The 17341-nt window shown below is 46.1% G+C and overlaps 1 protein-coding gene across 7 annotated transcripts in view; it reads right to left on the bottom strand.

Moving 5' to 3' along the window:
- Window positions 1-17341, bottom strand: part of GRB10 (growth factor receptor bound protein 10) — a 218970-nt gene that overhangs the window by 142065 nt on the left and 59564 nt on the right. For 5 of the 7 annotated variants that reach the window (XM_044946399.1, XM_006073506.3, XM_025290782.2 and 2 more), the window contains exon 3: window positions 1683-1777. The exons of 1 other annotated variant lie outside the window; for it this stretch is intronic. Coding sequence is in view for 5 of the 6 variants with exons in the window: in XM_006073506.3 (XP_006073568.2) it covers window positions 1683-1763 (81 nt within the window). In the remaining variant the exon portion in view is untranslated. Of the gene's footprint in view, window positions 1-1682; window positions 1778-5895; window positions 5949-17341 lie in introns of those variants that run through there. One more of the 7 variants, XM_044946398.1, reaches the window with a different exon arrangement.

The raw sequence follows: 17341 nt of genomic DNA, 5'->3' as shown, positions 1-17341 counted from the left end.
TGTAAATCAAACCATGTTCTGAGAAATTCTGGAACTGTCAGCTGATTTTCCAGGAACACAGGATAAGAGCTGCCAAGTTGGCCTGCTGGACTCACAGGAGCGCGACAGCACCTGTGGAAGCCACTCAGCAGCGTGACTGAGCACTTCTCCCCGGGGCGACAGGGTCTGCTGGCAGGCCCACGGTGCGGCCGCCTCCTTCTGGCTCCTGCAGAGAGCCGCGGGCAACCGGGACGCCGACTACAAACACCTCACAAGTCTGAGAAGCTGGGCACCGGCTGCAGCTGGCAATCCTGCAGTCTCTTCCTGGACCAAAGGAAGTCTGAGATGCCAGGGTGATGAGCTAAGCGGGCCTCAGGCGGCTCCTTCCCTGTGCCTTGTTGAGCCCTCATGGTCTGCTCGGTGACCAGGGGAGAGAACACTCAGCTAACTTACAGGCCTATTTCCTGGGGGAAGGCTGCCCCTGAAGATCCCTGATCCGGTTTTCCTGGGAGCACTGGTGCCAAGTGTAAGGCAGAAGGCTGGGTGACAACCGGCCAAAGCTAAGTGGCCAAGTGAAGGCTGAAACCATGACCCGTGGAGGCAGCTCGGAGTGTCAATCAACAGGGTGAGGCAACCCGGCCTTTTTAAGACCAAGAAAACAGTCCCACAGGAGGCAGAGGACAGGGTCTGGAAAAGCTCACCCACTGAACACGCCCAGGGTCACCAGCAAGCTTCACGGCTCTACCGAGGCTTGAGCCCTCTTTTCTCACTTGAAACCGATGGTGGCTTTGTCTCAAATTCAGTGATCACAGTGGATCCTACTCCCAGTCTATTCCTAGTCTCCAGTCTCTCTTCCAAAATCTGTTTCTCTATGACACACACACACACACACAAATCAGGAGGACACCCCTCTGCAGCTATGATGCTATATGCAAATAATCATCACCACAACTAAACAGGATGTCACAGATGAAGGGAGAGAGACCAGCTCAGAGAAGTGCAAACATCGGATCAAGGGACTTCGAAACTTAAGACCCTGCTGGGAAATGGAGGCCAAGAGATGATTCAAGTGCTTTATGTGCTGCAAGACTCATAAGGAGAAATGCAAATTCTCTTATCCAATCCAAAGATCTAAGGATCCAACGTGCCCATCTACACCATAAAGCAAAGGTTCCAGCGGAAACCTGCCTCAGGAGATACATACAGGAAACTGACCAATGAAACTCGTCCAGCAGCCCCTGCAGAGGGGCTGGGGGGACACCCACTCCCCCACGCAGGCTGCCTGACACTCTCAGGGTGATAAGGGCCCCACCTGTGACAGGCAGGTCACTGCCAGGCCAAGAAGCTCCTCTGTCCCACTTCCCGCCCTGTAAGCTCCTGCCTCTCCTTCAGCAGCCCAATGCCTGCCACCATTCCCACTCGCCATCTGGAGTTTTAGGGCCCAGCAAGGAACAACACAGGGCCTGGTTCTTGCAGGGAAGTGTGCACCTCAACGACAACCCTGCAGAAAAAGATGCTGTGGCCACAGAGAGGAACTCTCCCAGAGCAAGGAAGCAAGGCCGTGCAGACATGCAGGATGTGTCCACGGCCCCACCCAGCAGCTCCTCACTCATCGGCTAGGGATGGCGGGCAGGTTATGAGCTTCGCCTGCGCCCTGGCCCTCGCCAGCGCCCCATCAGGGTCCACCATCCACGGCCCCCTACCTGGTGGTATGGATGGTGCAGGAAGGAATCTGGGACGCCTGCTAAAGCCATCGGTTCCTCCCCACGGTCTTCAAACCACATGGACTGCACAGGACCTGGAACAGAGACAGACTGTGAGAAACCCAGACAGAGGGAAGGCCCACTGCTCTCTAGGGGCTCAGGGGCAGGGGGCTGTCCCCGGATACCGCTTGCATTCTGGGTGAGTCAGGGGACTGGCACCAACTCCACAACCTTGACCTGTGGTCACAGGGCCTGTCGGGCAGAGGTGCTCAGAGGGGTGAGCCACACAGAGAACTGAATGCCGGCCCGCTCAGCAGTCCCCATGAGTCACCTGACTCTTCTTCCGAGGACAGTTATACAACACTCTGAAGACTTTCTCATACTGTGGGCAACACAGGCTTAGCCTGCGGGGAGGTGGGGCGGGTGGTGCTGGGGCCCTCTGAGCACCACCCATGTAAATGCTGCCTTCACCAGCCACAGCCTAGAACCCTAACCCTAACCCTAGGAGGTACCCTCTCAGCAGACATCAAACCACCATACACAGATCCAACACGCTCCCTGCAGGGACCGCCTTGGAGAACAGCCCCCACAGCCACAGCCTCTGGAACAGATGTGAGACGTGCCACCTCCTAGGAGTGCCAGAGCGACTTCAGCTCTGTGAAAGTGCACACTCGACTCCAACAAGGAGCCCCAGACAGGCAGGGAAGTAAGATCCCATATTTCTCTTTAATCTCCTGTGGCACAAGCCATACATTTGATCCATACAGGATGGTCCATGAGAGTTCCAGAACTGACCCCGACAAAACCCACCCCCCCCCCCCAGCAATGCAGAGGACTGTCGGGGGTCGGGGGGCAGGAGGGAGGTGGGCACAGCAGCTTGGTCTGCACTGGGGACCCACCACCTGACACTCGCAGACCAGAGACCATCTATAACACAACCTCTGCAGCACACATCTTATCTTCCACATCTCAGCAAAAATCAAAGTTTCATTTCCATGAAGACGGAAGACTGTTACAAGTCACACTCTGGACTAGAGCAGGAGGAGAGAGGAACCAGTATTAGGGTCAGAAAGATCCCTCACACCATTCTTCTCAGAAATCATCAGAAGTAAGAATATTTTCAGGAACAGTGGCAACAGCCATCAACATTCTCTGTTGTAACCCACCTCAGAGACACTCAGACCCTCCTCAGCTCCCCCAGCAGCCCAAGGACCCTGAGCAATTCATAACTCCTGACCACATGAGGCTCTCTCTCGCCTCTGCATCCATAGTGTTGTTCTGAGCTCTGTCAGCTGCTATAAGTGTTACGGCCCTATAGGACTGAGCTGAGGGGTCACCTCCTCCAGGAAGTCCCCTTGGACTGTCCCTCACCAATCACCACTGCCCACGATGGTTCAGTCAGCGTCCACTCTGGGCTCCTGGGCCACATGCTGGGCTCACAGCCCTCTTTCCATCTGCCACGCAGAGCTGTAAATGCCCCAGCTTGGTCTCACTCCCCACAAAGGAACCATAACCATGTGCTTACTAGTGACAGAGGCTTGCTCTGTGCAAACTCTCAGGAAGCACCAACAGAGAGACACTGGCTGTGCAGGACTTGAGTCCCTGACAGGCTTTCTGCAGCCACATTCACAGAGATAGGATGCCCAAAGGGGTTCTTGGGTCATCGGCATCACCCCATCAGATGAGGGAAAGCCAGACAGTTCCAACACCCACCCACCTTGTCCTGGGCCACCTGGAGGGACCCTTCTGCCCCACAGGTTCCCTGAGGGCACAGGCGGGTGTCCAGCATCCCCTTCAAGTAGATGGCTCAACTTGGTTGTGTTTCAGTAAACGGCAGCCAGAGCCTTAGTGATGGGCAAACCAGGAACCAGAGATGAGAAACCATTTTCTGATCTAATCCTCTGGGGCCTGGAAGGACTTATTTCCCTGACGTGGCTTTACTTTGAGAGAAATAAGAAAAATTTAGAAAGTGGCTCACTTATTTTAATGAAAAGTTAGAAAATCAGGGAAAAAAAGGGGACTGGAAGAAATACTGCAGGCAAAGATCTACCCAAGACAGACAGACAGATGCTGGGAGTCTTCAAAGATCTCTCCAAGACAGACAGAAAGATGCTGGGAGCCTTCACATCAGAACTGACACGTAGCAAACAAAACCCATGGAAAAGAAATTACAGAAGCACCGCAAACAGCCCACAGAGAGGGTGAGCCAAGCGCAGGGGCACAAAGTGACAGGAAGGTTAGGATGGAACGCAGGACACAGCGGACAGACTGGGAAAGACCAGAAACCCCAGAAAGTGTCCCAGGACACAGCTTGTCACGGTTCAGATTTCTCCTTCAACTCATAGGCTCAATTTTCTAGAATTCAGAATTAAAAGACTCACAGAAGTTTCTAAGAGGAAAACTGAACGATTTAGGTAGGGCATAAAATTAGGGATATTAATTTACTGTTGTTTAGTCGCTCAGTCACATCCGACTCTTTGCAACCCCATGGACTGCAGCCTGCCAGGCTCCCCTGTCCATGGAATTCTCCAGGTACGACCACTGAGGTGGGTAGCCCATCCCTTCCACTCGACTCAGGGATCGAACCCACATCACCTGCATTGCAGTTGGACTCTACAACTGAGCCACCAGGGAAGCCCTAGGGATATTAATGCCACCAGTCAAAATAGCAAAAATATCAAGGTAAGACCCAGTTATGGGCGAACTGTGTCCCCTGCCCCAAACTCATCTGTTGACGCCCTTAACATCCAGGATCATCAGAAGGTTGCTGTATTTAGAGGAAAGGTCTTTAAAAAGGTAACTAAGGTAAAATGAGGCATTACTGTGGACCCGAATCCAGCAAAGGAGATGAGGGCACAGACGCACGTGGACGGAGGACCACGTGAGGACCCGGAGAAGATGGCCATACACACGCCAGGAGAGAGGCCTCGGGGGAAGTGGCCCTGCCCACACCTTGACCTCAGGCTCCCCACCTCCAGCTATGAGAAAACAAACTCCTGTTGTTTAAGCCACGGAGTCTCTGGTTCTTTGTTATGGTGGTTCTAGAAAATGATTACAGACCAAAATTCTTAAAACACCACCAAACAGTCACCATAGCTAAGAGGAACAGAAGCACCCTAACCTGTAACATTTACCACCAGTCATTTATGTTTTCCACAAGGTCTCTGGGATTCTTTAAAAATCAGCACAGAAACGCAAGAGAGGCCGCTGGGCTGGAGAGACCTGGTGATGACAAGATGGCAGGGGTGGGGGTGGGGGGAGGAGTTCGTCCCCAGAGCAAGACGGGTAAGGCCTCCGCAGGAGACAGCAGCCCCCAGGCCTCCAGGCTCCCCCAGCTCCAGGAGCCAACCTGCCCCGCGGCAGTCAGTCTCACGTGCCCTTCTGTCCAGGCTCTACCACCCAGCCCTTTGATCAGACTCCAAAGTAGGTTTGTTCCAAAGGCATTCTGGAGACATGGTAACATCTGCAGTCACTTGGCCTGAATTCACAAACACAGCGGGGTGGCCCTCATCCCAAGTGCTGGAGGTCTTGAGGGCTAAGACTGTAAAGGAGCAAAGACTCCAGGTTTCCTGGAGAAGAAAGAATGTGGCCTCAAGGCTGCAGTGAACTCCTGCCCCATGGATCAGACTTGCCAGACTATCAGTGGAGCCAGTTCCTTCACTCTCCTTACAGACACACATGCATGGTCAGTTTCACTGAACAGCCATGACCTCTTCAACCCAAGCACTTGCGGCAGGATCCCAGGACTGTACCAAGATGCCTCTTCGGGCCTCCCCACCACAAACACACGGCCACGTGGGTCTGACGGCTCCATCGGCCACCACTCAGCCCACCTGCACAGCCTACCCACCTCCTGGCCGCTTCCCCAGCACTCCTGCCGCCTTCCACCCTGACTGCAGCCTCACTCTCCTGGGCTCAATTTCTCCCCGCACCCACTCCCGGTGGCCTAGGGGAGGGGTCAGTGTCCTCCTGGCCCCTTGAGGACGCTCTCGGCACCCCTCCACCATCAGGCTGTCCGTGGCCCCTGCCTTCTCGTGCCGGCACTGACCACTCTCTCCCCAGCTCACTTGGTATGTCTTGCCTGCCCTGCTGTGCAGGGCTTCAGGAACTCCTGGATGTTTTCAGCAAACAGAAACATATGACTTTCCCCTTAAGTTTCAAATTTAGTGGGTGTTAAGAATGCTGAAAATTTTAAATATGTCAGTTTTATTACCTAAATGTCACCTTTGAAAGACTCTGTTTGCCAGATGGAATTGCTTCTCAGCCAGAAAAATATATATTCCATAAGCTCTGTCGAGTAGGTTCTTAGGGAAAAGAAAACCATAGTTAGACATAGCAAAAGGTTTGAATTAACTGGCCTCCGATAAGATGCATCAAACCCAAAGCTAACATCAAATTCAGTGATGAAAGATGGGAAGCTTTACCCTCTAAGATCACAAACGAGGTACCTATGATCCTTTCATCACTTCTATTGAGCTAATGATAGGAAATTCTATCCAGAGCCATCAAGTGAAAAAGAAAAACAGGAAAAGAAGAACTAAAGTTATCTCTGTTCACAGAGGACATGATCTTATCTGCAGAAAACCCTACCAGTTACAAACACTTACAAACACACACACTTTGCCCCCAGAGCTAATGAATAAATTCATCAAGGTTATAGGATACAAAAATCAACATGCAAAAATCACATGTGTTTCTGAACACCAACAATGAAAAGGAGATCAAGAAAACAACTCCATTCAAAATAGCAACAATAATAATTAAGAATAAATGTAACCTAGGAGGCAAAAGACTTGTGCACCAATTATCAACAATTACCAAATGTTGCTATAAGAATATCAAGATGCTGTAAGGAAAACATTATGTATTCATAGCTTGAAACATTTAATATTGCTAAGATGAAAAAAACTATCCAAAGCAATTTACAGATCGAATGCAATCATTACCAAAATCTCACTGGCAGTTTTGCAGGGATCAATATATCTTTCTACAATTCCTAAGGATTCTCATGGGACCCCAAGTAACCAAAAACATCTTGGAAAAGAAGAACACAGTTGGAGGATTCACATTGCCTAATTTCAGAACTCACTACAAAACTGTGGTGATGAAGACAATGTAATTACCAGTGTAAGGTCAGACATGGACTAATAGGACAGAACAGACAGACCAGAAATAAACACTCACACAAACGCCGGACTGATTTTCAATAAAGGTCCCAAAACTATTTAATGGGGAACAGGACAGTCTTTTTGAAAACTGGTTCTGGGAAACTAGATATCTGCATGCAAAAGAATAAAGTTGGACTCTTACCTTACCATACAAACAAAAACTAATTAAAAAATGGATAAAGGACTTAAAGCTATAAAACTCTTGGAAAGAAACATAAGGAAAATTTTTTATGATATTGGATGTGACAATGATTTCCAGGATATGACTCCAAAAGTAAAGTCACTCAGTCGTGTCCGACTCTTTGTGACCGCATGGACTGTAGCCTACCAGGCGCCTCTGTCCATGAGATTTTCCAGGCAAGGGTACTGGAGGGGGTTGTCATTTCCTTCTCCAGGGGATCTTCCCAACCCAGGGATCGAACCCAGGCCTCCCGCATTGGAGGCAGACGCTTTACCGTCTGATGACTCCAAAGGCATATGCAAAAAAGGAAAATCACAGAAACTGGGCTTCATCAGAATTAAAAACTTTTGTGCAAAGGACATTCTCAAGAGAGTGAAAAGACCCAAGAAAGGGAAAAAAAAATAGTTACAAATAATATATTTGATAAGGGCTTAATATCCAAAATAATACAACCACAATAAAAAAAGGGCCAAGGACTTGACGCTTCTCCAAAGAAGATACACAAATGATCAGTAAGCATGAAAAGATGCTCAACATCATTAGTCATTAGGGAAAGGCAAATCAAACCACAATAAGACATCATAAAAATAATAAACATGGCGAGGACATGGAGAAATTGGAACCCTTCTGCATTGCTAGTAAAAATGTAGAATGGTACAGCCTCCATAATAAATGGTATGTATATTCCTCAAAGAATTAAACATAGAATTAGCATAAGTTCCAGCAATTCTATCTCTGGGTATACACCCAAAAGAATCAGAAGTACCTGTATATCCATGTTCAAAACAGCACTATTTACAGTAGCCAAAAGATGGGACTAAACCAAATATCCACTGACAGATGAATGGCTAAGCCAAATTACTATAAACAAACAATGAGCTATTATTCAGCCTTGAAAAAGAATGATATTTTGATACATGCTACAACATGGATGAAACTTAAAGACATTATGGTAAGGGAAATAAGCCAATCACAAAGTACAAATCTTACTTATATGAGTTAACACCTAGTTTAAAGACAAAACATAGAAGCAATCAGGGTCTAGTAGGAGGAGGGTTTGTTTAAAGGGCACAGAATTTCCATTTGGGATAATGAAATGGTTCTGGAAACAGCAGTGATGTTTACACAACATTATGAATGCACTTAATTCCACTGAGTTGCACACTTAAAAACAGCTGAAATGGCAAATTTTGTTTTTCATATTTTATCCCCATGTTGCAAAAAATTACTGAAAAGTTGGTTATTCAGTGAGCATCCTTTAATAAAATTAACAACTTTCACTAATTTTTTTTTTATATAACCAATAGAGTTGGAAGAATTTCTTAGGATGCTAAAGCTTGGGGCTGTATAAAGTAGTGATTCTAAATACTTCTTTCTTTAGTCAAGTTTGTACATTTCCATGTGTCTTGACCAACAATACACTCTCTCAGTTCTGCGATTCTGTGTAACCCAGCTGTCTGGGAGGTGAAATGGAATCCATCCAGCAAGTCCTGCATAAAAATCATCTTACCATCCATACCTGACAAAGACTAAAAGTTCTAATATTATCCTACTCTCATGGAGACTGAAAAACTTGTACCATCTCTGGACAGGCAACCTCAATCATCTTCTTCTTTTTTTTTAAAGTATAGTTGATTTTCCATATTGTGTTGATTTCTGCCATACAGAAAAGTGATCCCATTATACATAGTGATATGTATTCTTTTTCATATTCTTTTCCATTATGGTTATCACAGGATATTGAATAGAGTTCCCTGTGCTATACAGTAAGACGCTGTTTATCCAGCCTGTATGTAACAGTCTGCTTCTGCTAACCCCAAACTTCCAACCCATCCCGCCCCACTGGCAACCCCAAGTCTGTTCCCCATGTCTGGGCGTTTGAGAAAGCATTTCTTCTAAATGTCCTACAACAGCACAGAAGTTCTGATAGACTGTGCTACATTAAAGAATTTAAATGTTAAATCATCGGTGGAGTTAACAAAAACAGTGTGCTTATACAGATAAACAGGAACAACTTCCGAAGCTGGTTGATACTGCAACTGTGTATCTATGATGATAGAAGGCATTCTCATGAACAGGTGTAGAATGACTAAGAAACTGTACCAAACTATTGTCTCACTCTTTCGATTCAAGGGGTTCATTGCCAAGTTTTGCTCACTGTCATAGTTCCATACAACCCTTTAATTCTGAAAGTTAAGTCCTCTTTTGCACAAATTCCAATGTAAATAATGTATGCCACATTTTGACTGAGTTTTGAACTTGTGATAAAAATTCAGATACTCTTCTTCATAAAACTTGTACTTGTTTCCTTATTGGACTGTAGTTCAGAAAAACAGTTCAGACAAAGTCAAAAGTTTGCTGATTCCAGAGTCAACATTTTTCTTAATACTGTAAATATTTACACTCGTGGATGGACCCAGCAGCTGAACTTGAACATGGCTTTGTTCTTTGCATTTCATGTTTATTTTTTTTCCAATTTAGGGCAATGTGTACTAAATTAAAATGATACAACGGTCATAAACTTGAAAAATGCTGCACTCAATAACACGTTTTCTGAAATGTACATGGGGCATTCCCACCAGAAACTCTGAAGACTCCAGAAGATGTGGATGAAGCGATTATTCATGCTTTTCAGGTCACAACCAACTACACATGATGCTCGTGGTAGATGTAAGGTGTTCTGATCCCCCCTGCCGTGAGGGTGACGTTGACACGAGAACGTCGACCGTGAGAGACGCTGGATGGTTCCCACAGCCCCCAGACACCCTAGCTCAGCCGGTGTGGAGCCTCCACGCGGTCCACCCCGATTCTTCACCTTCTGCTCTATTTTTCTCATTAAACATGCTTTTCATCTTGACTTGACTTCCAGGCACAGCGATGGGTTGCAACCCAGAATGTGAAAACGGGTCAGGTCGGGGCCTGTGGCCAACGCCCACTTGCAGCGTCCATGGGCTGTCCTCCTGCAGCTTGGAGGCGCTGCCCTCTGACTGCTCCATTCCCCCACCCCAGTGCCTCTCCTTCCGGGCATCAGCTCCAAAAATGTTCACCGTGTCTACCTCCATCTCCAACCCACTCCTACAAAAAGACCACGACACCTAAGGCAACCGGCCACTCCCAGGACCCCTGAATCCCGACTGTGTAAATGGTCCCTTTCTCTGTTTAGGTAACCACACATTCAAGATGTGCATTTAGTACTGTGGGGAAAGTCTGCTACATGTCCACAGGAAATGTTCATACTCTCCAGAGCATCTGATTCACACATGCTCTTTTCTCTCCCCAAGCGCCACCCCTCTTGCAGGACCCTCAGAACAGTCAGCGTGCCTGCCTCTGCCGACCCCTCAGCACACGGTCCAAGTTTACTGGCCTGTCACCTTTGGCCACAGCGACAGCCAGCACTGGACATTCACCCAGAATTGCTTGTGGGGTGTTATTAAACCCCTCCTCATTCAAGAATTCAGCCTTGAATTCTGCCACACCCAGACAGCACACGGTAGGGCTTCAGGAAGGATTTGTCAACTATTAGTTCGCTAAGTGAAAAAAAGTGAAAGTGAAACTCACTCAGTCGTGTCCGACTCTGTGACCCCATGGAGTATACAGTCCATGGCATTCTCCAGGCCAGAATACTGGAGTGGGTAGCTGTTCCCTTCTCCAGGGGATCTTCCCAACGCAGGGATCGAACCCAGGTCTCCTGCACTGCAGGTGGATTCTTTACCAGCTGAGCCACCAGGGAAGCCCATTAGTTGGCTATTAGAAGGTTAAACAGCATCACATATATGGTAGCATAAAACTAAATAGTATAATTGTAGTCATCATTCCATAATAAGTCAAATAATTATACAGTACGACAAACTTAGATGGTTTTATATGTCAATTATATCTCAATAAAACTGGAAAAATTAATTTAAATTTTTTTAAAAATCGAAAAGAGAAGCTTCACATCCTAAAATAAATCACTGCAGGATTTGTTAAAAAGAAATCTGTACCTCACATAAAAGCCTGCTCCTTACTGGGAAAACAATGTAACTGAGCGATGCTCATGATATATTAAGATAATCACTTGCAGAACTGAAAGGAGAATATTTGCATTTTACATCATAATAAGAGGATAAAAGGAAACTAATAATACTTGAAACATCAAAGGGAAATAGAAAATGGGCAGATGAAGAAGCATTCAAACCAGAAACAACTGTTCAGAAGACGGAGGACATGGAGCAATAAATGTCAACTGTCCAATTCCCTTCTTTTCAACCAAAAATATTCCGATGTAAAAAAAAGAAAAAATACCCAGGGCAAATTGAAATTGAAAATTTGCTTTAAAAAGAGAGCTAGGAAAGGGAGACACAGAGACAGAGCAGGCAAAGACACAAGAACAAAACACACACTCAAAAACACCAACAACAGTGACGGCAATGAGAGAAAAGTGTAATTAAAACAGAGAAACACCAATCCCCGTAGACTAAAGTATAGCAAGCAATAGACAAAAGCAGTATTAGGTCTCTACTCTCCAAATAACAAATCCACACAAAAATGAATCTTAAATTATAAAAATGGATGTTACGCTTCAGTAAAAAGTTTACGTTAAAAGCCAACAAACCAACCAAAACTCTGACACCTACAAGAAGAAATGGACAAAAAGTGTGTGCGCTCGGACACTTGTGCTCATCACTTCAGGCGAAAGAAGGAATCAAACTGGGATAAAAAGAATACACACACTGCATCCTGAAAGAGAATTCATGAATATGCATGAAAATGGACATCTGCAAATATTTACAAATACCCGTGAATCTTTTAAAATACTGCCAACAAAAACATCAGTGCATTTTGCTAACACGTCCAGGTCTCTGAGCTAAGGGACACCTGTGCTGAACTCCTTCCACCCAGCCACATAAAGGCACAGACCTGACTCCGCTTGTCCCAGGGCGGACACAGGGAAAGCCAACCATCATGCCAACCCGCCCTGAGCTAGAGCCAAACACAACACAAGGAGAAACTTTAAAGTACATGTAAAAAGCAACAACTCAGCCACTCGAAAATTAAAAACAATCCCTGGCCTCAATAGCTGGTCGAGGAGGAAATTAATATAAGAACAGTCTCCGGACAATTAGGTCAATGAATACCATCCCTTGTGGAGAGAGGTAACACGAAGCAAGAGAAACAACAGGAGGACAAAGGCCACGATTCTTGCACCATCCACAAAAGGAAAAAGGCATTAAACGAAAAATGCGAATCCAGTCTTGAAGCAGAAGGCAGGAAATTTGGTCAAAAAAAAAGAGAAACTGAAACATGATGAAATTTATGAAAATCCAAGAATTTATTATCCAAGAAAGATAATAAAAGACAAATCTTTTAAGAATTTTAAAACCCACCTAAAATTAAAATAAAATTTTAAAATTCAAAATTAAAATAAAATTTTAATTGGAAAAAAAAGGACTGTGATGATTTCTTTTAACCATACAGTAATTCTATGGACATTAGTAAAGATATCTGGTGGCACAATGGTAAAGAATCCACCTGCCAATGCAGGAGACATAAGAGACACAGGTTCAATCCCTGGGTTGGGAAGATTTCCTGGAGAAGGAAATGGCAACCCACTCCAGAACTCTTGCCTGAAGAATCCCATGAACAGTGGAGCCTGGTGGGCTACAGTCCATGGGGTCGCACAGAGTCGAACATGACTGAGCATGTACACGTGCATGCAAAGAAAGAAATCTGGTAATGTCCATGGAACTATAACTTTAAAGTACATACCCAAATCAGAATAAACTAAAAAAAGAAACCTTAAGATAGAGGGTCCTTCTAGTCAAGGCTATAATGGTCATGTATGGATGTGAGAGTTGGACTATAAAGAAAGCTGAGCACCAAAGAATTCATGCTTTTGAACTGTGGTGTTGGAGAAGACTCTTGAGAGTCCCTTGGACTGCAAGGAGATCCAACCAGTCCATCCTAAAGGAGATCAGTCCTGAGTGTTCATTGGAAGGACTGATGTTGAAGCTGAAACTGCAATACTTTGGCCACCTGATGTGAAGAACTGACTCATTGGAAAAGACCCTGATGCTGGGAAAGATTGAGGGCAGGAGGAGAAGGGGACAACAGAGGATGAGATGGCTGGATGGCATCACTGACTCGATGGACATGGGTTTGGGTGGACTCCGGGAGTTGGTGATGGACAGGGAGGCCTGGCGTGCTGCGGTTCATGGGGTCGCAAAGAGTCGGATACGACTGAGCGACTTAACTGAACTGAACTGAAGATAGAAAACATCATAGATGCAATTACATACAACCCACCCTCCTTCCACATGTGTTTTTCCGATATGAACAGTGCCATGAACGTGTTTAGACCAGGCCCTGGGCTAAGCACGTCTATGAATGCGTGTGTGTATGATGACCATTGTTTACATGAGGAAATGAAGCAAGATGGTCAGGGTCCCAGAGCAAGTGATGGGAAGACCTGAAGGTAGTAAGACAGTCTGGTCCAGAAGCCCAGTTTCTTAACTAGAACCTTATAGTCCCATGGTTTTCAATTATGAACAGACAGCACAGGCATCTCTTGGGAACTCATTAAAAAGCAAATTTTAGTCAAGACCTAGACCGACTAAATCAGAGACTCTGGGGTCGGGGCCTGCAGGACCACATGTGTTTCAGGACTGGTAGGCGGTGCACATGGGCCGCCCTGGCCCCAGCACTGGGCTGTGCCGCAAACCCCTTCAGGGAGCTCCTAAAACTCCAGGACTGGGCTGCACCCCTGACCAGAGAAACCACGACTTCACAGCAGGGGAGGGGCCCTGTTTTCAGCTGCCAGAGTATTTCTGATATTGAGAACCACCACTCTCATCTCTTTCTTTTACAATTATTATTCCTTTTTAAATAATGACTGCAAGGGAGAGAAAATGGAAGAAAACTGCAAGAAAGCTTTGAGAAATTACACCTCTGTAGGGGCTGGGGAAGCGGAATCTACGGCTCTGAAGCTGTTTGAAGTGAAACATACACTACACTCTGTCTGAATGCTGAGGGCTAGATTCCCAACTGGAAGCTTATGCCTTGGATGTTTTTGCCTTTTAAACATTTTTTCCTATGCAAATATAAAGAATTCCTTTTAGAATGCCATTTTAGCCTTTTTCCACCAGGCATCGGTAGAAGCAGCAGGACACAGGTTAAATAGACGTCGGAACCACCTGCAGCAAAGAATGACTCCATCATTTAAAATTGTGTGTCCTGAAAGACAAAGCTCTAAATCTGACCCCATGTGTGTGACCAGGACCTTAGGACTTCACATTTTCAGTACTTTGAAAGAGACTTGTCTGAAATATGCTACTTGAACTGTATGATATGACTTATATGAAGAATCTAAAAATTACAATAAACCAGCAACCTGAAAGTCTCTTGGACTGCAAGGAGATCAAACCAGTCAATCCTAAAGGAAATCAACCCTAAATATTTATTGGAAGGACAGATGCTGAAGCTGAAGCTCCAATACTTTGGCCACCTGATGTGAAAAGCTGACTCATTGGAAAAGATCCTGATGCTGGGAAAGACTGAGGGCAGAAGAAGCAGATGACAGAGGATGAGATGGCTGAATAGCAACATCAACTCAGTGGACAAGAGTTTGAGCAAACTTCGGGAGACAGTGAAGGACAGGGAGGCTGGATGTGCTACAGTCCATGGGATTGCAGAGTCGGATGTGACTGAGTGAGACTGAACAACAGCAAACTACTATAGCAATGAAGAGGCAGGCTCAGATTCAGGGACAAGCTAATGGTTCCCAAGGGGTGTCGGGGAGGGCCAATATAGGAGCCAGGGATTAACAGGTATGAACTATTGTATATAAAATAATCTACAAATATTTCATAATCACCCTAAATAAGAGCATAACCTTTAAAAATTATGAATCACTATATTGTACACCTATAACATATATCCTACTGTACAGCAACTATCCTTCAATTAAAAAAGAAAAATAGGCTATTTGAGTCCCAAGCCCTTCATCCCTAGGTGGGCTGCTCAGCATCCTGATAGAAAATCAGTGGGATTTTCAGATGAACACATGACCGCGAGTCACGAGGATGACAGATGGTAAGAACACACAGCTCCACCGCAGCCCGCTTGATGCTGGCCACGCCCCTGTCTGCGTTTACCTGTGTGAAGCATGGAATCCTTTCCACATTCCCCATCAAGACGCTATTACTGTCCCAACCCAACAGACCTGCAGACAGAGAGTGATCAGCCCGCTGGTCATTGCACAGCCACCTGACCAGCCTGGCTCTGCCCAAAGCCGGGGATCAGGTGCAACCTCCCCAGGAATGGGACTTGGGTATGTGGCCTGGAGGGGCCAACGTGAGACCCCCTACCCTTGTGCTGCCCTCATCCTGACACTGGGCTTGAGGACACCCTCCTCCACCCCCCTCCTCCACCACGGTGGGAGCAGGTGGACCTGGAGGTCATGTGTCAACTCTCCAATGTTCTAGTAAGGAAGAAAGGACCTGCCTGACAAGGTGGCATCACTGGACAGTCAGGAGATGAAGGGAGGAGGACAGTACAGGGATGGGCAGGTGGCACAGGACACGGGCCCTGCAACTTCACCAACGCAGGCCTGGGGGCAGCACTGGACACCAACAGGAACCTACATGAACACCACACAAGGTCCTCCTCACGTCCACGTCTGTGGAGACACCCACCCACCCTGGGTAAGCGTGCGCAGAGGACAGGCAACACCCACACAGGGCAGTGCTCCCTGCACAGCATGACACCTGCGAGTGCGGTCATCCCAACATCTCAGACACGTACACCAGCTCTGCAATGCTCGGTGACCTGCCCAGGGCCACAGAGGGACATGAGGTCTCATGGGCAGGAAACCTCTGCAGGCCTGACAGTCAGAGCAAAGGAAGGACAGGGTGCCCCCCACATCTGGACACCCTGCCCGCTTGTGACTGGGGCACCCTGGAGAGGGCAGGATGGCGCAAGAAGAAAAGCCATTATAATTTGAAATTGAAAATGAGGATTAATTACATACAGATCTAAAATTGGGGCCCTTTGAAAATAACTTAGTTTCATATATATATATATGTATATAAATTCATTAAAATTTTATTTTCACTATTGGCACCACCACTTATGATAATTCTGATCCTTGAGTTTTATGACTCACTGTAAACTAACTGCCTCTTGGTACCTTCCAAGGGATAGCTCTTTGCACATGAAAACTATAAAAACAGAAACAGAAATTAAGAGACTAAATCAATGAAGTCAAAAAGGGAAAATGAGCAGGATGCCACCCACATTACCAGCCACACCCCCACCACCCCAGCAGCACACTCGTCAGAAAAGCTAAGGCTACGCTACAAAACAGCCCCTGATTTAAATACTTTATAAAATACGGACACTCCAAAATCCTTCCAATCAACATCTAAGAGGAAAGCACTTGTCCCTATAATGAAACTCAGATTGCTGACAAGAGACTTCTTTTCCTGTAAAGAAAACTTGAAAAGAAAGCCCCAAGAAGTTATACCTAAATCACATTTTCCAGATTCTGGACTCAGGTTTCTGGTAAAAAATACGGCAGGTGACGGCATCAGATCTTCTTCATTTCCTTCTTTCAATGATTCTCATAAAGGCCTGAGATTCCGTCTCATCAGCTTCAGCGTCAGTCCTTGCAATGATTATTCAGGGTTGATTTCCCTTAGGATCGACGACTGGTTTGATCTCCTTGCTGTCCAAGGGACTCTCAAGAGTCTGCAGCACCACACTTCAAAAGGATCAATTCTTTGGTACTCAGCCTACTTTATGGTCAAACTCTCACACTGGACATGACTACTGGAAATAGCTTTGACTCTATGAGACCTTTGTTGGCAAAGTGATGTCCCTGCTTTTCAATATGTTATCTAGGTCATAGCTTTCCTTCCAAACAGCAAGAGTCTTTTAATTTCAAGTCTTCAGTCACTGTCTGCAGTGATTTTGGAGCCCAGGAAAATAAAATCTGTCACTGTTTCCACTTTTTCCCCTTCTACTTGCCATGAAGTGACATGACAGGGTGCCATGATCTTGGTTTTTTTAAGGTTGAGTTTCAAGCCAGCTTTTTCACTTTCTTCTTTCACCCTCATCAAGAGGCGCTTCAGTTCCCATCAAAAGAGGAATGGATAAAGAATATGTGGTACACATACAATGAAATATTCAGTTCAGTTCAGTTGCTCAGTCGTGTCCGACTCTTTGCGATCCCGTGAATCGAAGCATGCCAGGCCTCCCTGTCCATCACCAACTTCTGGAGTTCACTCAAACTCATGTCCATCGAGTCAGTGATGCCATCCAGCCATCTCATC

The sequence above is a fragment of the Bubalus bubalis genome, chromosome 8, assembly GCF_019923935.1.
Source record: "Bubalus bubalis isolate 160015118507 breed Murrah chromosome 8, NDDB_SH_1, whole genome shotgun sequence".
Taxonomy (NCBI): Eukaryota; Metazoa; Chordata; class Mammalia; order Artiodactyla; family Bovidae; genus Bubalus; species Bubalus bubalis.
This window is presented reverse-complemented; position numbering and strand designations above follow the sequence as displayed.